This window comes from Vanellus vanellus (genome assembly GCF_965231255.1).
Source record: "Vanellus vanellus genome assembly, chromosome: 25".
NCBI classification, from domain to species: domain Eukaryota; kingdom Metazoa; phylum Chordata; class Aves; order Charadriiformes; family Charadriidae; genus Vanellus; species Vanellus vanellus.
In genome coordinates this window covers 3,767,634-3,792,254 of record NC_138930.1, presented here as the reverse complement: position 1 = coordinate 3,792,254, position 24,621 = coordinate 3,767,634, and the positions used below count along the sequence as shown (strand labels likewise).

The 24,621-nt window shown below is 52.5% G+C and overlaps 1 protein-coding gene across 1 annotated transcript in view; it reads left to right on the top strand.

Moving 5' to 3' along the window:
- FBN3 (fibrillin 3) overlaps positions 1-24,621 on the top strand; it is a gene marked incomplete at both ends in the record, with an annotated part of 112,747 nt that overhangs the window by 55,456 nt on the left and 32,670 nt on the right. Inside the window, 12 exons of the mRNA XM_082495420.1 lie at positions 3,694-3,819; positions 10,900-11,052; positions 11,714-11,911; positions 12,598-12,741; positions 15,397-15,516; positions 17,265-17,390; positions 18,373-18,495; positions 19,216-19,491; positions 19,882-19,935; positions 22,303-22,428; positions 22,753-22,878; positions 23,738-23,857. Of these exons, the coding sequence (XP_082351546.1) occupies positions 3,694-3,819; positions 10,900-11,052; positions 11,714-11,911; positions 12,598-12,741; positions 15,397-15,516; positions 17,265-17,390; positions 18,373-18,495; positions 19,216-19,491; positions 19,882-19,935; positions 22,303-22,428; positions 22,753-22,878; positions 23,738-23,857 (1,692 nt within the window). The remainder of the gene's footprint in view (positions 1-3,693; positions 3,820-10,899; positions 11,053-11,713; positions 11,912-12,597; positions 12,742-15,396; positions 15,517-17,264; positions 17,391-18,372; positions 18,496-19,215; positions 19,492-19,881; positions 19,936-22,302; positions 22,429-22,752; positions 22,879-23,737; positions 23,858-24,621) is intronic.

Sequence of the window (24,621 nt, the reverse complement as noted above, 5' to 3'; positions counted from 1 at the left end):
GTTTCTGGAGGATCGAGCACAATGCTTACTCCGTGAGAGTCACCTCTGTGCAGCCAGATGTCATGCCCCCTTGTCCTCCCTTGGATTTGTGCCTGTGCTAGGGAATCCTTTCACATTGCTGGGCGAGTTGAATCCATCCCAGGCCTTGGAGAACTAATCCTATCCCTGGGTATGTAGGCCAAAGGTTATTTACCATTGGTGAAAATCTGTCTGCTTCATTCCGGCTTGAATTTATAATGTCTAAGCTTCAGTTTTCGTCTTCTCTTTTTGCACTGTGCTCTCAACATCATCTTTGTGTGTCTCTTTTCTATGATCCCATCACATCCTCACAGTCTCTTGGATAAATGTAATTAAGTCTTGCTACTCCCTTAAGGTCAGGTGGGTTTGTCCAGGCCCCGAGTCGTCCCCCTGGACTCTGAACCCCTCCATTCTGATAACCCCTGTTGTAAGAGCTGGCACCGCATGGAGCTGTGGCATCCAGGAATGATCCTGGTTAAGAGGTAACATCACCTACCTGCTTCTGCTCAGTGTTTCTCCCATACAGCTTCAGGGCTGCACTAGCATCGCTAGCCACTGCATGGCACTGTGAGATTGCAGTCAGACATCTAGAATCACAGAATGGTTGGGTTGGAAGGCACCTTAAAGATCCAGTTCCACCCCCCTGCCCTGGGCAGGGACACCTCCCCCCAGCCCAGGCTGGTCCAAGCCCCGTCCAACCCGGCCTTGAACACCTCCAGGGACGGGGCAGCCACAGCTTCTCGGGGCAACCTGCGCCAGGGGCTCACTACCCTCGGAGAAAAGAATTTCTTCCTAATATCTAATCTAAATCTTTCCTCTTTCAGATTAAACCTGTTCCCCCTCATCCCATCGCTCCCCTCCCTGATCTGGAGTCCCTCCCCAGCTCTCCTGCAGCCCCTTTAGGCACTGGAAGGGGCTCTGAGGTCTCCGCGGAGCCTTCTTGTCTCCAGGCTGAACCCCCCCAACTCTCCCAGCCTGTCCTCCCAGCAGAGGGGCTCCAGCCCTTGCAGCATCTTTGTGGCCTCCTCTGGACACTCTCCAACAGGTCCATGTCCTTCTGATGTTGGGGACTCCAGAGCTGGACACAGATGGGGTCTCACGATTTCCTTCCAAACTCAAATTTTTCTCAATTTCACCCTGGACAGAACACAGCTCACCACCCCTCTGGGTAGCCCACACCTATTCCTTACAAAAATTTCTTGCCCATTTCTTACTGTGGCTCATATCCATCATCACAGCCAGGTCTTCTGGCTCCCAGCACAGATTTCTTCTGGTCCCTTCCTTGGCCTGATGAGGTGGGTTCAGGGAACTCTTTCCGACGTGTGTATGCTGCCTTCATCGCTGAACTCTGCTAGATGAGCTCTTCACAGAATCCCAGACTGGTCAGGGTGGGAAGGAACCTCTGGAGCTCATCCAGTCCAACCCCCTGCCAGAGAAGGGTCACCTACAGCAGTTGCACAGGACGGCATCCAGGCAGGTTTGGAATGCCTCCAGAGTGGGAGCATCCTCCATTCCCGCTCCCAGATGAGAGGTCTGTGCTGTTCTGCCTTTCTTTTTTTTTGCAGATTAGTCTTTGCCCTGCGGCAACTCTAACCACCACACATGCTAATGCCGTCAGGCTGTGGGAGGCTGTTCACATCAGAAAAACCCCCTCGAAGGAGCAGACTTTGACCAGTTCCTTCTCATTACTTTCCTGCCAGCCCCAGGCAGCATCTGAATTGCATATAAAAATCCCCTCATCCATTCACAACAGAATGATAGATTTAAAAGACAATAAATAAAGTAGCTTAACAGAAAGAATTTATTTTGCCAATTGCCAAGACACATTTTTGTTTGCCGCTGTAAAAACTCTAGGGCAAATATTCCTTCTGTCTTTTACCACCACCTGAACCATGACCACCAACCAACTGTTTTGGGTGGATTATTTAGCGGTTGTATCTAATTCCATTTCTTCTGAAACAGGTTTCAGTTGGCAGAAAAAACCCCTACAACCCTGTTCTCAGACAAGTCCTCAGAGTCAGGTGCCCCACAAGCACGGCTGGGCCCTATACGTTTAATTATATTGACAATTTTGGTCAAAATTTGTGGACAACAGATTGCCATTTTCAAAATCACTGATTTGCCACTCTGTTCCCTTTGCTTTCTCAAGTTTCAGATCCCAAGTGACAGCTGCACACAGAATTTATAGGCTGTCTCTCTCTGTACCATCTGTATAGGTACTTGTTGAATTTTCTGCTCTGTTCTCACCCTTTTCTGTCACAGTTTGGCTTTCGTTAAACTGCAGCTTTCAGGCTTTCTGTGTGGTTTCCCATCAGTTGTTAACCAGACCTTTCACAAGGATATGAAGCTCTTTAAATACTCAGTATAAAAAGAGCCAAAGAAATAATTAACTCAAGAATTTTCTCAAGGTTGTAATAAAAATGGCCTGGAAAGTTTGGAGAACTCTACAGTTCTCAAGCAAACCCTGTAGCATCTCATCTTTCCAGCTCGGTTCTTCCAGCGTGGATTAAAATCTAACTCTGAGCGAGATTTCCAGTAGAGATGCTCTGTTTCAGGGGCATCCAGGACCGTGGCCATGGGGTTAGTCTCCGTGTGCAGATTTTGGTGAGGGTCTGCCGTATCTCCACACCAGGCAGATGTTTGTAGAGCATATCGTCAATTCAAATGACAGGAGCTACATCACTGGGGTGGTTGCCTCAGAATTCCCGTACTTTTGTAACCCTTCTGCAGTCATTACCATACCTCTGGGCAGTGGGGCTGTCCCGTCCCTCTGATGTCTGAGTCCAGATGTTGCGCCTTGACGAAATCTTGTTGCGTTGTCCTTATTTTCCATGCTCTTAAACGCAGCGAGGTGCACCTCACTGGGACGTTACGCGGTCACGCACATGGCAGCGGGTGGCTGGGGAAGCTGGCTGCCGCAGAAGCAGCGTGTGGCAGGGCTTGCTGACGGCGATGGGGTTTCTTTGATTGCCAATGGATAATTAGGCGTGACCTCTCCAAGGACTCAAAGTATATCTCTGGCTCACTAATCTTCCCTGTGAGGAGAGAAATAGTTCAAACTATGGCATGGTTGTGGTGTTGCTGTGCAAATCAGTTCACACTAAAATAGGGACTGCTGATTGAGGGGCTGAACCCACAGAGCGGTATGTCCAGACCCCCCTTGCCTGGCTGATCGTACAGAGGCATTTCCGCCACTATGTACTTGTCTTAAAATGAACCAAATCTTTCCTCTATGGAGAAATTCGGTGAATAATGCAGGAGCCCGGTGCTCTTTAAAAACATGATGTTGTCTCTGATGTTGCATCTTCGCGTTCAGTCACGCGGAGGGACCTGCTGTCCAGCCAGTCCTGCACCCGCACAGGCGCGTTCCTGTCCTGACCCTTCCTTTGTACTCCGAGGAGCTCAACGTTTTAGATCAGCCTGCCCAAAGAGCTGTGCTGTCAGCAGAGATAAGCAGAGGACTCCCTGAAGCCACTATCCAGGGGACTCATCTTTCTTGTTTTCTGTGCCGATCCGCTGCTGGGAGGCCGCTTGTGCTCTCAAGCATCCCATGACAACCCGTAACAGCAGCTACCGTCCTCTGTGATCCCAGCTCTGGGCCTGGATCCGCACGGCAGATGGGAAAGGAGATGGGTTTCAGGGAAACATAGTCATTGTTGGTTTGTTCTTTTCTAGATGTGGATGAGTGTGGCGCAATCCCAGGCGTGTGTGATGGCGGCGAGTGCACCAACACAGCGGGCAGCTACGTGTGCACGTGTCCTCGCGGTTTCATGACCAGCCCTGATGGATCGCGCTGCATTGGTAAGATACTAAAGAGATCTCAGGACCCCAAATACAGGGAGAGATCACACTCTGAAACCCAAATCTGGTGATTTGCAAGGCACTATCTGGTGATCACCAGATTTGCAAATCAAAGGGCACATTGTTTCTGCAATAGCTGGAAAATGTTCTTTTCCATGTGCCGTGCTTGCATGTGCCATGGCGACCGTGGTCTGTCCTGGGCACAGGTTTTGATGCTGTTGCAGACCAGGGCTTTCTCCATCTCCGTAACTTGGACTGCAGGTGTCTCAGTGCTTGAAGTGTTTGACAAGGGGTTGCTGGAGCCGCCAAGAGGCAGACTGGGGTGGAAAGTGTCTGGCTGGGATGGTGGTCTGTTTGAAGAAGGATCCTTGTGCGCTCCTACAAGCAGAACGGCAGCAGCGAGTGGGAGAATCCCAGACGTTACCCCTTTTCTCCTGCAGTAGATGTCAGCTGGAGGGAGGCACCAGTACCCCCATTACAACTGAACTGCAGGCACAGTGTGCAGTTGTGGAGGGTGTAAGTCCCAGGGAAGGTTTGCAGACCTTTGCAGAGAGACCCAGTGATGGGGAACACCACCATGACATTCATCCACTTGCTTTGCAGAGCTGAAGGGGGAAAGGTTTACTCCCAGTGTTTGCATAACCAATGCAAATAAACGGTGTCTTTTATCATCTCCTCCTCCTTCCTGCTTAGGCCGCAGGTAACGGCTCATAAAACTCTACTGCCCCAAAGCTAATAATCAGTAGGGCTGTGGACTCCATCGGCTTCATCTCGTTGAACTCAGCCTTTCGGGAGCGAGTTGCTTTGCACTGAGCTGGTTGTCCGGATCCCCCCGTAGAGGTGCTTCCCAAGCCCAGCCCGGGGCACCGCACCCCCCTGTTCCTCCCCCAACGCTGATCCTGCAGCTTTCCAAGGCTGTCGTCTAAGCGCATGACCTCGTAGCCCACCTTCCTCCCACAGCATCCCGATTCTGGCCACACAACGACTCCCCGGCTCACGTGGAAATCACCACTCCTGCAGTCCCCATCCTGCAGACTGCATGAAGGGCTTGGTGGGGCTGGTGTGTGCCGCTCCACTGGCTCCAACGTACCTGTTCCCTCCTCCCTGGCTCAGTTTGGCTCGAGGTGACCGTATTTCAAAGCTTCCCAGAACCCGCCTGACTCCAGGCAAGTTTCCCCGGACTGACGAGCTCTCCTGCCTCCAGATTACAGAGCCTGGAGTGAATCTTGCATGTTTAACACATCAAAATTCCTTTCCAAGCCTTGTAAATATTTGATGGTCCATTTCTCTTTGTAACAGACAACAGTTTCTGTGATAAATAGATCAGCGCTCTGTTTACTTGCTCGCAGCAGGGGCACTTACTTCAGTGGAAATGAATCCCGGGGTTTGTCTCACTGATCCAAAAGTTCCTTCGCCTTTCGAAAGGCAAGGATGCGAGGATTTGCAAAGAGGAACTGTAACAGAAAAGGCAAAGATCATCGTTAGTGCTATGGAAAATGTCAGGTACAGCTTTCTCTTGAAAGTCCTGGTAATTCATACAGGAAAAAAAAATAATATCCACATTCTTTTATATCCGCAGAACCCAGAGTAAAAATTAATCATGTTCTAGTTCCGGAAAGAAAAGCCTTGTAAAGTATAACGTACGAGTCACCTTGTTTGGGAATCTGATAGATTTTAATGAGAATGAAATTCTTTTCCACCCCGTTTCCCAGAGCCTGCCATAAGCCCGGAGGGGTGTGACGGCTGTCGGATGAGTCATATGGACATTTCTCCACTTTCCTTGAAACCAAGTGTTTCAAGAAATGAAAACTAAATAAAATTAGAAAGCCCAAATTTAAAAATAGTCCAAAGCTTAGTTAGCTGCAGTGGACTATGACTCCATCTGAACTCAATACATCATGCTGTAGCCATTTCTCTGAGCTAATATACGCTGCTAGTGTGCTGTCACATTTTGGGACAGACAATATTTTTTCTGGCAAAACGCAGAGTTACCATCGGGGCGGTGTTGCCCCGGGATCCGTATTTTGCAAACCCCGCTTCTAGCGTCTGAGGGGGTTTTACTGCTCCTTTGGAGAGTTTGTGGCAGTTAAAGCTCACAGTTTACACCCTGTGAAATAAATCAAATAAATAGTTTGTAAAATTGAAAAATAATAAATAACGCGGCCGGCCTTAAAGCACGAACAGCGTCAGGAGAGAGCAGAAGGGATTGTCACGCTGCCACCTCTCCGGTGTTTAGACTGGAAGTGACCGCAGTGTCTCATATATCATGGGGCACCAGCTCTGGGTACGTGGTGACTTTATGGTGGCAGCCTTGATATATTCCCATCCCTTTCCCCTCCCTTTTGAGTAAAGTAAACACCTTTTTATTGCATTTGAATAATCTCCTGGAGTTTTGCAGCTGAAACAGCACGACACCGAGCTTGACTTGATCCCAAATCTCATTAGCTGCTTTCACTGCCTTCCTCGGTGAAATGCAAACAGCCGCGTAGCTGGAGAAAGTCCGTCATAGTTTGAAACGAACATTTATTGAATGATTCAGCCACCTGTGCTTGACAGAAAGAATCCAGTTCCACACATGTTCATAACAGTTTCATTCATTTATGCTTGTAAAAGACCGGCTCAGTGTTTTGCAGGCGGCAGAAGGATCTGCTCCAGCAGGCTGGGAGCTTTTTTTTTTTTTTTTTTTTCCTTTTTTTGGTACAATGGGTTGCTTTGCAAGAACAGCTTAACAGAATAATTTTCAAATGAGAAAAATGGCCTTTCAGGTGCGTTTCCAGACGTGCACATCGTGTTCCCTTGTTTGCTGCAAGACAGCACTCCTGCGCATTGCTTTCTTTGCTCTTTTTCCCTGGTAGTGCAGCAAAACTCTGGGAGATTTGGGTCTTGTCTCTCCTCGGGCAACATCAGCAGATTTACTGCCTAAAGTTCCGGGTAGGACCAGATCGTGCTTATCGCTGCAAAGTCCTGGGCTCAGAGAAGGTTGTGAGTGTATTACTGAGGACCTCACCTGCCCGGAGGACCCTTTTTACCCGCTTTGGTCATTATCCAGGAGAGGAAAGAGCAAGAGGAAAAGGGAAATATGAGGAGATAATATTTATGAGGGCAAGAAATGACAAAAGGGAAGTGGTGTGAGAGTCGTAGGCTCAAAATAGATTGATAAGGAGCTGGGGAGGGACCCTGAGCAGAACACCCCGACACCTCCCAAGGCACTGAGGGAGCTGGGGATGGTGCCAAGCAGACCTCCCCCCCGCCCAGGTTGCTCCAAGCCCCGTCCAACCTGGCCTTGAACACCTCCAGGGATGGGGCAGCCACAGCTTCTCGGGGCAACCTGCTCCAGGGGCTCACTGCCCTCACAGGCAAGAAGTTCTTCCTCAGATCTCATCTAAATCTCCCCTTTTCCAGTTTGAAGCCATTCCCCCTCATCCTGTCACTTCATGGCCTTGTAAAAAGTCCCTCCCCAGCTCTCCTGCAGCCCCTTTAGGGACTGGAAGGCCTCAATAAGGTCTCCGCGGAGCCTTCTCTTCTCCGGGCTGAACCCCCCCACCTCTCCCAGCCTGTCCTCCCAGCAGAGGGGCTCCAGCCCCCACAGCATCTTCATGGCCCTCCTCTGGCCCCACTCCAACAGGTCCATGTCCTTCTGATGTTGGGGGCTTCAGAGCTGGACACAGCACTCCAGAAGGACTCTCAGGTCCTTTGTAGTCAGAGCCAACTGACTTTTGCAACCACTTTTGGGTTTGGTCACTTGAGCTTCTTAGTTTCTGTACAAGACACAAGTGAGAGAAATCCCCTTTAAAGTTCTCTCCACACTTTCTGTTCCTCCATCTCTCCCTACCCCTACCCCACCAGCAAAGAAACAAACCTGGTTTTCATCAGGGTGAAAATTGCAAAATCCCTTGTGGGTGCAGAGCAGATGTTAGATGCCCACATTGAAAGGGAAGATAGAGATCAGCCATGCTGGATGGTCACTTAGAGGGTGCAGCTCCTGGTGTGGGGCCTCTCCTGGGCATCAGGACCCACACCTCGGGGCATCATGGCCCAGTAGATGGGTGCAGACTCTGCCAGACCCCAGTAGGAAGGCCCAGCTGTCCCACAATCATAAGGGAGGCCAAACTCAATCTCCTGCTCTACGGTTCCTGGCAGGACCTCTTAAAGCATCCACAGCTTCTCTGAATCGGAGACCTCAGGCAAACCTGTGGCTCTTTCCCCCACCTCTGCGTGCTGCCTAATCTCATGTGGAATTTTACCTCCTTTCTCGCCTGCAGCATTTCTGATTTACTGAGGTTATTGTGCGAACCTGTTCCCTTAACAGCTGTGGAGGAAGGCAGAACAAAACCACAACGGCTTTGTGCTCCTACCTCCAGCGTGTGGGTGGTCCTGCAGGAGGTCACAGAGGGACTGCAGGGACCCACTGTTCTTTCCATCCACCCCTCTCTCTGCCCAAGGCAGCTCCAGATGAGTTTTCAATTAGTTCTGACCTTCATTTCTGAGAGAGATTATTACAAACTGCAGCAAAGACAGCTGAATTTAATAAACGTTTGTCCAGATGAACAAGGGCTGGACCATTCCCTCCCTTACACAAACTGCTGTGACCTCCCTACCCTGTCAAACTTGTCAGCACATAGCTGGCTGTGGGGAAGGAGGTTGTGTTCTCCAAATCACTCCTTGCCCGTTAACTGGCTGGCTGTCACCGTATCTCACAGCTTTTGGGACAGCAAGCATCCCACAGAAGAACAGAAGGAGCCGGGTGGGATCCGTCCTCTCTGATGCCCAAAGGGTTTATTCCGCACTACCACCCTCAAATCCAGAAGATCATTTAAGCTCAGTGCTAAGCCCTCACTGAGCTGAACTCCCATCGAGGGGTTGAGCTGCAGCTTTTCCAAATGTCCCCGCGATCGTGCCCTGGCTTCTTCAGAGAGCAGCTGCTGTCTGGAATACGAGATGCCATGGAACATCAACCTGGCGATGTGCTGTGGAAACACGGCCCTCTTCTACACTCCAGAAGCCGCTGAAACCTGCAAAGATGTGGGCATTGCTCTTGCACCCTTGCCACTTGCCAGACATCGAGGGCTTGGGATGACCCAAACACCCGTGTGGCTCGTACTTCATTAGGATGAGGAGCTAATCCAGTGTTGCATTCCATCCCCTCGCTCCAGTTTCCCTTCCCCGAGTCTGTCTGTCTCTCTGCGAGTCTCTTTGGTGGCGAAAGTTTTGTAAAACGGAATAGTTTGTGCTGAACCCGGTGCTGCAGAATGGCGGAAAAGGATATATCGGGAGAAAAACCTGCTGGTTTAGTCACCCTGGCTTTAAATGGGGTCACTGTCCTCTGCAAGTCACTGAGCTGTGATTAGAGAAGAAAAGTAACCACAGCCCACAGATCAAACAGCTCCATGCAATTAATTTCAATTATATTTCAGGAAAGTGTCAGCCTGCTGGCTAATGTCAGTTGAGAGGCACAGATGACAAATCAGACCAGACTTTCCCCCTCATTAATTTACTTGAGAAACAAGGACAGGAGATGAATGAGTGGAAGATTCCAGGTTTTCCTGGAGGACTTGGTGCCAGACAGAGCCTGCTAGACATGTGAAGGACCCTCAGTCTCCTGGGCCTTGTCCAGAAGCCACACACACCAAACACCGCTGCCAGGCTTGGTGTCTGTGGCTTTGGCCGGGTGCGCGGACTTTGACCACCATCCAGGGCTCGTTCTCCCAGCTCAGTCCAGGCTGTGGGAACTAACCCATGACCTGAAACAGGCATCCACTGGGAACGGGAGCGATCAGGCTGGAGGGATGTGGAATTGAGAACAGCTCCATTTGTTTAGCGAGAGGTGCTGGGACCTGGCAGGGAATGCTTCCTCATGGGAAGCCTGTGATGTGGGACATTTGCCATGGGAAGGAGAGGCAGGTCCTTGCCAGGCCTGAGGTGTGCAGGACCACACCAGGCAGCGATGGCTGTGGAAAGGACCTTGCTTAGCACAGCATCAGGGATCACCGACTGGATGCCCAGCCTGACCAAAGTGGTGTAGGAGACGGCTGACCGCCTCGCTCTGCCGGCTCTGTCCTGCAGCAAGTGAGAAGAAGGGAAAGGAGTGTTGCAGCCAAGGCTTCAGCCTAGAGCAGGCCCGGCTGGGGAATGCCCGCTCACTGTCTGGGAACCCTCAAAATAGTAGCAGGCAGCGCTGGGTTGTTTTTATCACAAGGAAGTGTTTTTAGTGGCAGAACTTAGAGGAAAATGTATCATGCTGGGTCCAACAGCCCAAGAGAGGAGAAGACTGCCATTCCTTGTGGCCAAGTTCAAGGACCTGTTGTACTGTTATATTGGCGCTGATGGCCAACCCTTGGTCACAAATGTAATCCAAATAAGCAAGACGGACTCTAACATCAGAGGAGGAACTTGAAAAATGGAGATCTCGGCCCCAGGATGCAATTTTGTTGAATAATATATTTAGACCAGAGCAGTTTATCTGTCCCCGCTGAGGGGATGGCTCAGGCTGTCCAGTAGTGGAAGTGTCAAGTGTTCGTAGTGGTTTCCTGCAGACCGCCTCCCCATAGCCTGCTCCTCTCCCAGCTGGTGTGTTGGGTCACTGGGGGAACCCATCCCTGACATCTCTCATTAGCACAGGAACTCTTGTGAGAGGAGACTTTGGGAAGGTGAGGAAAGATGGGATGAGGTGGGGGATCTCATCTGTTTTCTGCTCGGTGAATTCAGCCAGAATCTGCTGGGTCAGCTTGTCCTTCCTGCAGGGCAAGAAAGGCAGCTCCCAGTGGAGAATCCGATGGAGAGGCATTGCCCACCTACTGCCTGTCTCTGGCTCTCGGTCAGGCTGCTTATAGTATTTAGGAGCCTAAATGGGAATGTGAGATCTAATACTGGGGAATAAAGCCTGGCCCTACAGCCTTGTTGTGCTCCAGATGGAGGTGCTGGAGAACCTCATGATCTGGGAGGATGAGGCAGAACAGGAGGTCAGATTGGGACATTGGACAGCCGGAAGAGACACCATTGGGAACGGCCACTCAGGACCTGACCAAGAGTATGGTGATAACACATGGTGAACGCGTCTCCTTCTCCTCTCCCTCTCTGCAGACCAGCGGATTGGGACGTGTTTCTCTGCTCTGATCGGGGGCCGCTGCGCTGGGGACCTCCCTGGCCAGTACACCAAGATGCAGTGCTGCTGTGACTCGGGGCGTTGCTGGGCCATTGGCCAGACTCCAGAGATGTGCCCCGTCCGGGGCTCTGGTGAGTGCAACACAAAGGACCTCCACCTGCTGCTGAGCCAACTTGTGGCTCTGACGGCCCTAGTGGTACCCCAGGCTTGACGTGGAGAATCATCAACATAACACCCCGAGAAAGGTCACATGGGGATGCTGGCTCTCCTGCCTGGGTCTCATCTGAAGTTGAGCCAGATGAGTTCAGCCAAGGCAAGAATTTATCCCTTTCCTCCTAAACCTCCAGCTCGCGTTGGCTCCCACCATAACTGAACCTTGGGGCCAAATGAGGGTGAGCCCAGGCCACAGGAGGCCTTGAGGAGGGACAGCACTGTAGATATATCTCTCTGCCTCTCTTCTTTCATCACCAGCTCTGAGCAGGGCAGAGCTTTACAGTGTCTGGCACCCTCCTGTGTCCCATCCTTTCCTGCATGAAGGGAGCCCACGGTACCAGTTATCCCACGTACCCCGAGAAGCTGTTGCCAAACAGCCCGGCAAGCTGTGTCTCATCGTCTGCTCCGGCGTGGAGGGTGTTAAAGCCCTCCTCGCCCGTCTGCCCTGTTCCCACCAGCACCCACCCTCTTTGCTCCCTGCCGGTACATCTCCATCCCGCTGTTCTTTGCACTCTGGCAGAGGCAGGAGGGGGATTCAGGAACTCTTGGAAAAGCACTAAGGCAGCTGTTTCGTTTCAGATGAGTACCGCAGGCTTTGCATCGAAGGTCTCCCAGTCGTGCCAGGGTTCCCTGGGAGCTTTCCAGGAATTCCTGGATTCGGGCCCAATGGTGTTGGGCCGGGACTCAACGGGCCTGGAGGCATCGGACCAAATGGGGCAAATGGACAAGGCGGGATCCCAGGTCTGCCTGGAATGGGCCCAGGAAGTTCAAGCATTGGTAATTAAAATTACTTTCTTACTGTGCTGACCCAATTTGGCCGCCTGTCTCAGAACACGGGCAGCGTGTCTGCCTGCGTGCCGGCCCGCTTCCCCCGAGCCGTGCACACATGAGCAAAGCGCCCGTGCTCTTCGCCAGCTACGAGGTTTATTTTGACACGGGGGGGAGCGATGGGATGTGACACTAATGCTGTGCAGGATGCTGAGCCCAGAAGCAGATCAAACAACGTCTGCTGGCAGAGCAAGGGAGACGAGGCTGGCTCCGGTACAGAATATCTTTCTAATTACCAAATAGGAATGAAGCTTTCACGTCACCGCCTCACTCTCTGCCTCCCCAAAACATAACTGTTTTTCCCACCGCCTTGGGCACCCCGCTCATGTGCATCTCCGTATAGCTCCTTGCGAAGGGCTGAAGCCTATGAAAATGCACTGGATGTCAATAAATATCGATTCCCACCTTGCTTCTGAGAGGTTGGGCCATCTTGTGCATGTCAGAGGGGTGGGAACATGCGGCAGCCTGCCGAAATTTCTGAGGCAGCTGAGTTTGTGTCTGCAGCCCCACGGCTGTCCAGGGCCCAAGGAGCATCACCACCCGTCAGGGTGTGTGGACTTCCCGACCCTGCTTCCGTCCCCAGGGAATCAAGGGAGTTGTAACCCTCTACCTGATGCTGTCTCTGTGCTTTCCAGGAACCGCCACTTTGAATCAGACCATCGACATCTGCAAGCATTTCACTAACCTCTGCCTGAACGGACGCTGCATCCCCACCCCGTCCAGCTACCGCTGCGAGTGCAACATGGGCTACAAGCAGGACGTGCGCGGAGAATGCATTGGTGAGTAGGCTCTGCTCGACGCACACACGGGTCAGCTCCCACTGTGCCCCACGCCTGCTCCTAACAGCTCTGACAGCCCCCATCCCAGTCAGAGCTCCCCACAAGAGGCTGGAGATTGAGGGCTTGTGTCCGGTAACGAAGCAGCGTGGTGGAAAGGATGTGTCTGCCTCGCAAGGAACACCCAGGGGGACAACTCTGGTAGCCACAACATTCCCATTGGCTTAGCGGTGGCCAGTTCACTCTGTGGGAGGCCCCATAGAACCACCCCCTGGGGAGGACGCTGTGCCAGTTATGGGGCTGCTGCCTGCTCTCCTTACCCCGCAGGCGCAGGCTGCAGCCCCGACAGCCACCCCGGCTAGCTGGTGGCTGTGCAAGCCTACTCAGAAGCTTGAGGTCTCCGAGGAATTAGAATTAGAAGGATGGCATCTTTCAAAAGAATTACCATTTGATGAGTAAGTGGGCTATTTTTTCTGAGAGCTCTAAGGAGACTGTGTCCTGCTGAAAGAAAATGGTGTCCCCCCACTTCATCTGCAAAGAACAGCCTTCCTATGCTGACAGCTCCACCCAAGCAGACGTCCCAAGGGCTGAAGTAACTGTCCAGACCTTAGGTTGCATGGAGATCCAGCATCTGGAAGTCCCCTTAGCCCCTGGAGGCAGTGGTGGATGTCATAGCTGGAAGTATGCCCAGCTAGAAGAACTTCTCAAACAAGTAGCTGTGTTATAAAAGGAGCTCAACAGCCAGTGCAGTGTCTGGGAACGTGAGAGATTGGTACGTGCATTTTCACAGGCTTCAGCCCTTTGCAAGGAGCTATACGGAGATGCACGTGGTATTGTGTGCTGTCCCACGCTGAGTGACAGCCCTACCTTAAGGCTGTGCGACGGGGAGGTAGTCATCCTTGAGTTGACTGACACAAGTAACTCAGAAGATGAGGGAGACTGGACGCTTGTCTCTGCTCAGGGCAGGAGGAAAAACCTTCCTCTGAAGTGCTCCTCTGTAAGAGAGATGACGCTCTGGGTTTGGAGAATGAATGGCATGTGAGTAACAGGCAAGATCCAGGAAAAGCCAATCCGTGCAACCTTGATTCAGCCCCCAACGTGCATTAGAACCAGTGCCACCAGAAAAGCACATAAAGTATCAGTAATTGCAGATTCCTTATGGAGGGTACTGAAGCACCCAACTACCATCCAATTTCATAGAATCATAAAATGGTTTGGGTTGGAAGGGACCTGGAAGATCATCGTGTTCCAACCCCCCTGCCCAGGTTGCTCCAAGCCCCGTCCAACCTGGCCTTGAACACCTCCAGGGATGGGGCAGCCACAGCTTCTCGGGGCAACCTGCGCCGGGGGCTCACCGCCCTCGCAGCCAACAATTTCTTCCTCATATCTCATCTAAATCTCCCCTCTTTCAGTTTGAAGCCATTCCCCCTCGTCCTATCACTACATGCCCTTGCAAAAAGTCCTTCACCAGCTCTCCTGTAGGCCCCCCTTGGGTACTGGAAGACCACTATAAGGTCCCCCTGGATTTCTCCAGAGAGGTTTGCTGCCTACCAGGAGCTCACATTTGCAACAGCACTGAGAGACTGCTGAGACTGGCGAACCCTGCAGGTTATCATCCACTCTACTGTTCCATGGAGGGTCTAATAATACTGCGACAAAGGCAACCTAGAACCACCAAAAGATACTATATGTCACTAAGAACAGTGTTAAAAGAATCTGGAGCACAGGTGGTGTTCTCCTCTGTCCTCCCAGTCAGAGGAAGGGGTTCGGGAAGGAGGAGAGGATTTGAACAGATGAATGGCTGGCTGTGTGCCTGGTGCCATACTCAAGGTTTTGGTTTCTGTGATCACGGATCTACCTTTGAGAAGCTGGTTCTGTTGGGAGCTGATGGGATTCACCTGATCAAGTGGAGCAAGAAGGTCTTTGCCAAAAGGTGGACAGACTTATATGGAGAGCTTTAAACTAGATTTAGTGAGAGAAGGGGATGGAATTTTGAGCAACAGAGAAGAGCCAAGGGCTGCTGATGTATTAGGAACCAAAAAGGAAACACCTGTGAAATGCCTGAGAGGAATGAGGGTGTGTTCCTCTGAAAAGCTGAAGTGCCTCTGTGCCAATGCAGGCAGTGCAGGGAACAAACAGGAGGAGCTGGAAGCCACTGTGCAGCTGGAAAGCTGCACTGAAGTGTGGTGGGACTAATCACATGACTGGAGCACTGCAATCGATGGCTATAAACTGCTCAGAAGGGAAGATATGAAATTCATGGAAGATGGAGGTGATTAGAGACAGCAAACATGGCTTCTCCGAGGGCAAATTGTGCCTGAGTTAACGTAGTGGCCTTTGATGACAGAGTGACTGTGTCAGTGAAAAAGAGATGGGCTACGGATGTCATCTACGTGGACTTCTGTAAGGCCTTTGATATAGGTCCCCACAATGTTTTTAACTCTAAGTTGGAGTGATGCAGGTTTGGTGGACGGACTGTTGGATGGATATGGAATTGGCTGGAGGACTGTATCCAAAGGGTTACAGTCAACGGCTCAGTGTCCAAGTGGAAACCTGCGATGAGCGGTGTCAAGCTCACGGGATGCAGCCTTTGTTGCCTGTCCTGGTAGCTTGCTGTCTATAATGGTGACTCACAGATTTAGGCTTTTCTTCTTGCAGATGTGGATGAGTGCTCCAGCAGCCCCTGCGTGCACGGCGACTGCGTGAACACACCTGGCTCCTACCACTGCAAGTGCCACGAAGGCTTCCAGAGCACCCCCACAAAGCAGGCTTGCATCGGTGAGTAGTTTCTCTCTCTCCTTTTGGGAGGACACAGCGTGCTGCGAGAGTGTCCGCAGGGTTATCAGAGACCCACGTACCAAAGGAAAATGGTTTTAAAGGGGAAACAGAGCGGGGAGTCCCCAGCACCAACCAACCTCCCAGCCAGGTGTGTGATGGGATTTCAGAACGACTCAGTTGTTCAGCAGTGTCCTGAAATCTGTCTAGGAGAAGGTTCCTCTACCTTAAAATGGGCTAGTGGCAATCAAGGAACCTAAGGAGTCCTTTTCAAGAGCAGAAGTCGATTTAAAGATGACAACATTTTGTTCTGACAAAAGATAGGATTTGGGGGAATGTTTGTATCAATGTGGGGACTGATTTCTAGCAGAGTTGTTCTGTCAGTGTCTTGCAGCAAGATGGTGCTCTGGGTGAGGGACTGCTAAAAAAGAGTGATGGGAAGGTAATTTCCCATATGAACAAGAAGCAAAGGCAGATTTCCCTGTCAGTGGCTGACCTTTGATTGTTTTTTTTTAATTTTTCTGTCAAGTGGCTTCTGATGAAGGGGTTTCCAAAGGACGCCCCCTGATTGCCTGGCAACGTGAAGGGCCTTCCTAATTTTCCAAACTAAGTCTTTCAAGCTGAATTCTTCTTGCGGTTCTCTTTCTGGCTGTGAAAATTGGTTCATCGCTGTCTCCTTTACAACATTTTTTACGTGTTGGGACACTGCAACTTGTAACCCCCCTGTCATCTCCCTTCTAGACTAAACAACTGCGAGTCTCTCAATCTCCTCTCGTTGATAACGTTTCTAAGGTTCTCATTGTCCTGGTTTTTATCTTCTCAACTTCCTCCATTTTGTCTTTATCTTTTCTAATGTGTGGTGCCAAAAATGGGATGTCATTCTTCAGCTGTGGCCTCTCTAGCTGTCAGGACAAGAAGCTGCCCCATGTGCCTTACACACAGCTCTTCTGTTGATACAGCCCAAAAGGAGGTTTGCTTCTGTGCAGGGCCACCCCGTTTCATCTGTGATTCAGACCTTTTTCTGCCAGGATGCTCTCAAGCTATCTTCACGTCAGGAGAAGTCTACAAACTGTCTGGATCGTCCGTTGCTCCTGGGGCCAGACTATTGGTTTTCTGTAATTTGCTCATAAAATAGCTCATCCTGTGTTCCCCAGTGCTTGACAAAGGGTCAGTAAGAGCCCCCTGCCTGAGATAGTCCTCTTCCTTTCCTCTTTGGTCTTTACCCAGAGGCATTCCACAGCTCATTCTGTCTCCCAGAGCGAGTGGATGTCACGTTCTTGATGTGCAACGCAGCACCTCCATTGCTGCCGTACTTCACTCACGTTGTGCCCCAACTTCTGTCCTGGACTTCATTTTGCTGAGGCACTGGGACCACATTGCTGTGGGGCGCCTGAGTGCATGGCTGGTGGTCGGAGGGCTTTTGCTGTCTCCTGTGGGCTCAAACAGCCCTAGGATAATTTGAGTTGCAAAGGGGGCCCTGGGGCAGGAGGTTGATAAAGACGTCATGGAGGGCCTGAGATCCCAGAGCTGTAACCTCCCAAAGGTCTTACCGCTTCCAGAGCATGCAGAAAGCTTTTTCCACATCTTTTCCATCTCCTGTGGTTTGTACGGAGGGGAAGAGTCTGCTCCCGGAGCAGGGCACTCTCTCAGTGTCTGAGAGCACTTGCCATGTTTTCCCACGGAGCAGATTAAGCTGCAACTGCTTCTCGCTCCACCTGCTGCTACTTTTCTTATGTTTATTTCCCTGCCAGATATTGATGAGTGCATCATGAACGGAGTGATGTGTAGGAACGGCCGCTGTGTTAACACCGATGGCAGCTTCCAGTGTATCTGCAACGCTGGCTTTGAAATCACCCCTGATGGCAAGAACTGCGTTGGTGAGTTGTTTCCTGATGTGCTGTGGGGAGGTTGGGACTGAGCCGCTCCCCGGGGATTGGTGGTTACTTTAATCTGGTGCTGTACTCCCTTCATCTCTGGGGCAGAGTACATCTTAAAATCATAGAATCATAGAATGGTTTAGGTCAGAAGGGACTTTGAAGATCATTGAGTCCCACCCCCCCTGCCCTGGGCAGGGCCACCTCCCCCCAGCCCAGGTTGCTCCAAGCCCCGTCCAACCTGGCCTTGAACACCTCCAGGGATGGGGCAGCCACAGCTTCTCAGGGCAACCTGCGCCAGGGGCTCACTACCCTCGCAGCCAAGAAGTTCTTCCTCGTATCTCATCTAAATCTCCCCTCTTCCAGTTTGAAGCCATTCCCCCTCATCCTATCACTCCATGCCCTTGTAAAAAGTCCCTCCCCAGCTCTCCTGCAGCCCCTTTAGGGACTGGAAGGCCTCAATAAGGTCTCCCCGGAGCCTTCTCTTCTCCAGGCTGAACACCCCCACCTCTCCAGCCTGTCCAGGTCCCTCGGGATGGCATCCCTCCCATCCCTCCAGCGTGTTTATTTTACCTGACCACACAGCTTGGTATCATCAACAAACCTGCTGAGGGTGCACTCGATCCCACTGTGGAGAGGACTGAAATAGGAAGGGGTTTTTATAAGGGTGCTAGTGCTTCTGGAGGGCTGCTGTAGGTTTTGGGGTCCAGGAGCACGAGCAGGGCTGGAAACATGACATTCTGCAGCAGCCACTGTCTGAGCCCTGCTGCGAGCTGCACCGGCTGACTGGCGTTCCGAGAGCGGCAGGGACACAGCAGGACAGCTCGCACCAGGAGAAGCAGTGGGAACTCTGCCTCGAGGATTAGCGCCTGCTGCCGTAAGAAGCAATTTGACCAAGAAATGGGGGACAGAGAGTCTTTGAACACAGGAGAGTCTTGCTGCAGCTCTCGGGGCTCAGCTCATGTTTTCTATTTGTCTTCCCCAGACCATGATGAATGTGCCACGACCAACATGTGCCTCAACGGGATGTGTATCAATGAGGACGGCAGCTTCAAATGCATCTGCAAGCCCGGTTTTGTGCTGGCTCCCAACGGGCGGTACTGTGTCGGTGCGTAGGTCCCCAAGCTTGGTCCCTGATCTCTTCCCAGCCCGCCATCCACATTCCTGGGGACTTGCCATGTCTCTGAGCTCCAAGGGGAGCTGAGAAAAACCAAGGCTGTTTGCCAGGCGTCTCCTGCTCTGCCACCAGAAATTGCCCCCTCACAGCAGAATGGGCACGAGGGAAAATGTTTTTGCCCCTCCACTACTTCAGCACAAATTGGAGCTTAAATTCCCTTTCTGACGGAGGTTCTGCAGGGCTGTGAAGCTCTGTGTGGCCAACGTGAGCTGGCAGCAGTCATCTCCACAGCTTTCCCAGCCTCTACAGCGCGTTCCACCACAGTTTGTGTGCCACCTCCCAAAGTCGGGCAGGTAATGATGTGAAGGCAGAATGGAGAAAGGAGGAGGAGGAGAAGGCAGCGTTTCTTCACTATGTTGCTGTGACATAGGATGAATTCTCTGGGTCACTGCCCTGTTAACAGAGCAGAGACCAGACCCTGCTCCTCCGAGAAGGGGCCGGCTCTCAGGAGGCTAAAGAAGCCCAGGTCCCCGTTCCTTCCCTTGAAGTATCAGGGCCAGTCAGCGGAGCGTGCAGGGGATGTGATGCTCTAAACTGCACCTCTGGCTCCCTCTTAGTCTCCAAGTCTCCATGCAAAATAGTCCAAAGCCCCCGTCTGTGTGTCCTGCTGCCCGTGGGTAGGTAACAGCCAGTTTGCGCTTCTTCTTTCAGACATCGACGAGTGCGAGACGCCAGGAATCTGTATGAACGGCTGGTGCATTAACACAGAGGGCTCCTTCCGCTGCGAGTGCCTCGGGGGCCTGGCTATCGGGGTGGATGGACGCGTCTGTGTGGACACCCATATGCGCAGCACCTGCTACGGAGGCATTAAAAAGGGCACGTGCGCTCGTCCCTTTCCGGGAGCGGTCACCAAGTCCGAGTGCTGCTGTGCTAACCCGGACCATGGCTTCGGAGAGCCCTGCCAACCCTGTCCGGCCAAAAACTCTGGTGAGCTCCCCTTCCATCTGAGTTTGCAAAAAGCCAGGAAGGTGCTCAGAGACGTTCTGGGTCAGTGACAGGTCCCTGAGGTGGCGTAGGCAGTGTGGCAGTGATGTGGGAGCCATAGGCAGGGGGAAAGGGATGCCATGCAGTCAGCAAACTTAGGATGGATCCACAGAACTCATGCTGATCTCATTGTAGGGATTCTCACAGTGTTGGACCACGAACTGCGAGTATCAGCTCTAAAATACACACCGCATAAGTATAAACAGACACTGCTTGGAAGCCCACAGATGACATTTTAACAAACAAACAATAAATCTAACGTTACCCAGAATTAATGTCCCTGCGTGTGAACTGTCTAGAAAAGCTAATGGCTCTGTTGTGCTTTCTACACAGCTGAATTCCAGGCTCTCTGCAGCAGCGGCATTGGGATAACAGCTGATGGCAGAGGTATGTGCATCCCGTGTACCAGATTCTAGAGAAGAACATCTAATGTCACTCTCAGCTCTTTCTTTCGGCTGCTTTTAATGGAGTGTGCGTGCCTCTGTGTGCCTGGGGGAGCGTGTGCCGTGAGAGGCTTGGCGCTGCGGAGGGTGTGCTGGAGAGTTAACGCGTTTACGCCCGTGTACACGAGAGCTGTTTGGGAGTAAGCGCAGGGTGGCGTGCCCAGCCTGGGTGGGTGTAAGAGCGTGTAAGAACCTGCCTCTGCGTTAGCCAGTGCCTGCGGGTGGGACGTGAGCTCGGGCGCAGCGGGAGAGGGATGTTGGGCGTCTTTTCTCCTCCCTAAAGCACCACGAGTTATCGTTGAGCAAGCATCCCCGAGGAGCGCGGGCTGAATCAAGTGATTGATTCCTGGCACCCTGTGAGAGCTCCATTTCGGGGGATGCACACACAGAGTTTGGCTTTACTCCCTGCTTTGATGGGAATGAAGAGCGTGACCAATTGCATCCTCTTGCTTGTTTCCCTCCTCTGCCCTCCAGCTCCCTCGGTCGCGGGAGAAGAGGGTTCGCAATCTTCCAGGGAGGGAGAGGGAGGTGATAAGCGCGTGTTGGGATGTGTTGCCAAGGGGCTGCTTTGAATTAGGCAGCTGTGCGAGAGGTCAGGCAGGCGGCTGCGCTGCCAGCCCTGGGCAGTGCTGGGATCAGCAGGAAAAGCACGAAGCAGCCAGATAGCGACGGCCTTTCAAAACTTTCCAAGTGGGAATGAGCCAGAGGCAAAAACCCTGGTGGCTTCTTGGGCTTCCGTCCAGGGCACCGTGTCTTGGCCGAAGTCAGTCTCAGGCTAACGATAAGACGCTTTCTAGCAAGAAGCTAACGTCACACGTGCGCTGGTCAGCCCGGCGCTGCCCGCAGCCAGGGTTATATGCGCTCAGCGCTCTCCAGGGCTGCGTTTCCCGGGGGATGTAACTGAACTCCGACTGCACGGAGACAAAGGCCAGCAGTGTCTGGGAAGCCCTGGCCTGGGCTGCTTGCCATCTGGCACCACAGCACCGCGAGGACGCTGCTGTACAAATGCAAACCTGCCCTGTTCCGCGGGGAGGCTGCTTCTCGCCCTGGTGAAAACTCTTTGCCTGGGCACCAGAGCTCCGCTCCAAAAAGGCAGTGAGATGATGCTGGCGCGGAGGAAGAGATGCTGCCCACGTGGCTGCCGCCCTTCTGGGTTACCGCACCCACACACCGGGCACCTGGGGCTGGGCAGGAGATGCGGGATGGCAGAGGTGCCCAGGGCTGTCCCTGCGGACCTGAGCCCAACCACCACGTCCACGGGCAGCAGGAGCGGTGGGTACCCGCTGCGCGTTGCTGCAGAACCCTCCCAAAATCTCTCGGTTTGGGGCAAGTTTGTCCAAGGCACTTTGCAAATTTTTGAAACGGAGGTTTTGACATCCTGCAGAAGTTGGCTCCTGTCCTGGGCTCTGCCCTCACCCAAACATAACACTCCTCTGTCCCTGCCCTACCACCACCGCATCTTCTCCAGGGCCAGGAACTGGGCAGAGGCCACAGGTCCTCACTTTGCTCTTCCCAGGCTGCCCCAGCTGCTTTCAGACGGTTCTTTTTGTGATCGATAGGGAAAGGACATTTATTTTGGCCTGATCGGGGCTTCTTCCAGCCTGGCAGCAGTGTGGTCAGGGAGCCCGTGCAAGCTCTCAGCTTGGGGACAATGCCTGGGCTAGGAGATACAGGTGCTTTGCTGTGACCATCTAGCCACGGACGTGACCCTCTGCCAGCCCAGCTGCCCACAACGTGCTCTCCAGTGTGTCTGAGTACTCCTTGCCCTGTTCTGCCCCCGGCGATGGTCCCACGCGGGAGGGCTGCATGGGCACAGGCAGGTTGTCCATCCTGCTCTGCCCTCACCCCGCTTGGCCCCAGCATCCTGCTCACAGCACCTTACAAACAGCTTCTTCCTCCCACCTTTTCCAGTAGGGAGGGATAATGAAATGGTCTGACCTCAGTACCTGGGATAGAGATACCGTAAGGAGACTCGGGAACGTAACAGAAGGACCTGAGAGCCGTTGATATGGAACTGAGTCGGCTTCTCTCGACCCCTTATCCAGTTCTCTCCTCCTGAGCTCAGAGCCCCATGCTAGATCAGCTGTGTATCCCCAGGTCAAAGATGCCTGGCTCCCCAGCACCAGGAGGAGAGGAACAAGGATAGCCGGGGCCTACTGGGTCAAACTGGGAGGACAAGAAGGAGGGACTTCTGCAGAGGGGTGCCCCAGCAGGTTATTGACACCAAGGAGCAATGAAGAATTAGGGGGTGGAAGTTTTCTGTATTTGCGTTTGCTGCGGCCCATCTAATTTGACTTCTCTCTCTGTGCAGACATCAATGAATGTGCCCTCAACCCGGACATCTGCCCCAACGGCATGTGCGAGAACCTGCGTGGGAGCTACCGCTGCATCTGCAACCTGGGCTACGAGTCGGATCCCACGGGCAAGAACTGTGTGGGTGAGTTCAGGGCAGCCCAGTGTGGCGTAGGGAGGTCAGTGCTGGTGGGGAGAGGGTGGCAGGCGCTCAGCGGAAGAGGCTGGGAGCCAGGGGCACCGTGAGGTGACACAGCAGCCGATGCCCTCGGGCACTGTCCCCGTTCAGGGCTGTCTTGTCACATGGAAGAGCACAAGGTACTGTGCAAGAGACTACGCGTTTGTGATTTAACCTACATTTGATGTTGTATAGCTTTGAGGACGGTGCTGCCAGAGCTCTGTAGGGCTGGCAGAGTAGAAGAGCGGACGCTGGTGGTGTAGCTCAGAAACCCCATCTCTCTGCCCACAGATGTCGATGAATGCACTGTCAATCGTTTGCTGTGTGACAACGGACTGTGCCGCAACACACCCGGCAGCTACACCTGCACCTGCCCCAAGGGCTTTGTCTTCAGGACAGAGACAGATACCTGTGAAGGTAATGTGATTCTGAAGGCAACGGAGAACATCTTCACACGATGTAAGGAGCTATGGCCTGAGGTCCTGCCTGAAAGGGAGCTCAAGGTCTAATGTGTCTTTGGTTCCCTTTTCACCACAGTGGTTTGAACTGGAGCAGGTCCAGGCTTTGGGTTTGTGGGTTTGTGTTTGTTTTTTTTTTTTTTCCTGGGGGGAAATTTCACACTTCATTCAAAATAGTGGACAACCAAATCCAGAACATCTGGGCTTTTCAATGACTGAAAACCAGAACGATTTCCTCTAGGCCCCCAAAATTTTAACTAAAACCTGACCAAAATTGCAAGTTTGGGGGATTTGATTGAAAGCTTACAGTTTGGAGTGGGTGAAATTGTTTCCTGACCACAAAGTCCTCAAACATTTGAGAACTGGCACTTCGCACATAAATATCTGTTTAGAGAAAAAACTGGATTTTCTTAAAGAAGGTGAAAAATGGCAAATGCTACGTAGCCTCCCATCTGGTTCAGATGTTCTGGTACACGAAAGCCGTATTCAGCGCTGTGGCTGCTCCCATCTTAGCCAGGAGCAGCCCCGAGCGAGTGAGTCCATCATTCCCCCGTAGCGGCACCAGCCTCAACCCATCCCTTCCCTCAGCCCTGAAGCAGCTCAGCAGTTTCATGGTGTCTGCTGTGGGTGCCCACCCCCTTGAGATGGCGCATACTTGAGTTGTACGTGCAGGACTCCTGTGGGCTGGACTGGTGGTCCCCTGAACAGTTGAAAAACTCCTTTCCTTGTGTTCTTTGCTTCTCACCTCCCCCAGTCTCTAGCCCAGAAAGCCGTGTCCTGTGGCACTCGCTACAGCGGCAGTCCCTTTCTTCCCGCAGATATCAATGAGTGCACCTCTAACCCTTGCGTGAACGGTGTCTGCAGGAACAACGCTGGCTCCTTTGCTTGCGAGTGCTCCCCAGGGAGCAAGCTGGACCCCAGTGGCACCATCTGTGTGGGTAAGGATGTGGCCTTCCACAGGCAGCTCTGATATCAGCATCATCACCCCTTGTTGTTCACCTGGATCAAGTCCCATGCTCCTGCCTTAGGGATGGGGATCCTTTGAGGCCTCTCTCTCTCACCTAGTGTTTTCTTGGTTGTTGGCAACACTTAACGTCTCTCTTACGCATCTAGGGAGCCTGAAAAGCTGCAACCTCGGGCAGCGCTCTGAGCAGTGTGTGTCAGGCACAGAAATGCCCAACTGTGCTGCAGCAAGATAAAGCACAGACACGTGGTCCCAGGAGATCCTGCAGGGCATCAGGATGGTGGGTCCTCACTCACCAGATAGGGCTGTAGTGTGCTGACATTAAGGCACATCAAGAGAAGTAGATTCCTTCTCATCAAGATGATAAGAAGGTACCCACTTCCCACTCCTACATGGTCAGGGCCTTGCAGAGCATCACAGGGGCAGCTGGAGAGAAAGGACTATTTTTACCCAGAAGAGGAGCGGGCTGGGACCAGGGAAAGGGCAGGACACGGAACTGATGTGATAGCAGTTGTATCAGAGAGTGCAGAAATGCTGCTCCACAGCACAGCAGTGGGACAGGGCTCTAGGGAGCAGCACAGTTTGTGTCCGTCCTGCAAAGTGCTTGGCCCCACAGCCTAAAAGAACACCAGAGAGCAAAAGTCGCGTTGCAGCTCAGGGATTGTTTCTCCTAGCTGCTTCTCATGGTGTCCTGGCCGCCACGAAGCTGGCATCCTGTGCCAAGGAGCAGCTCTTCAC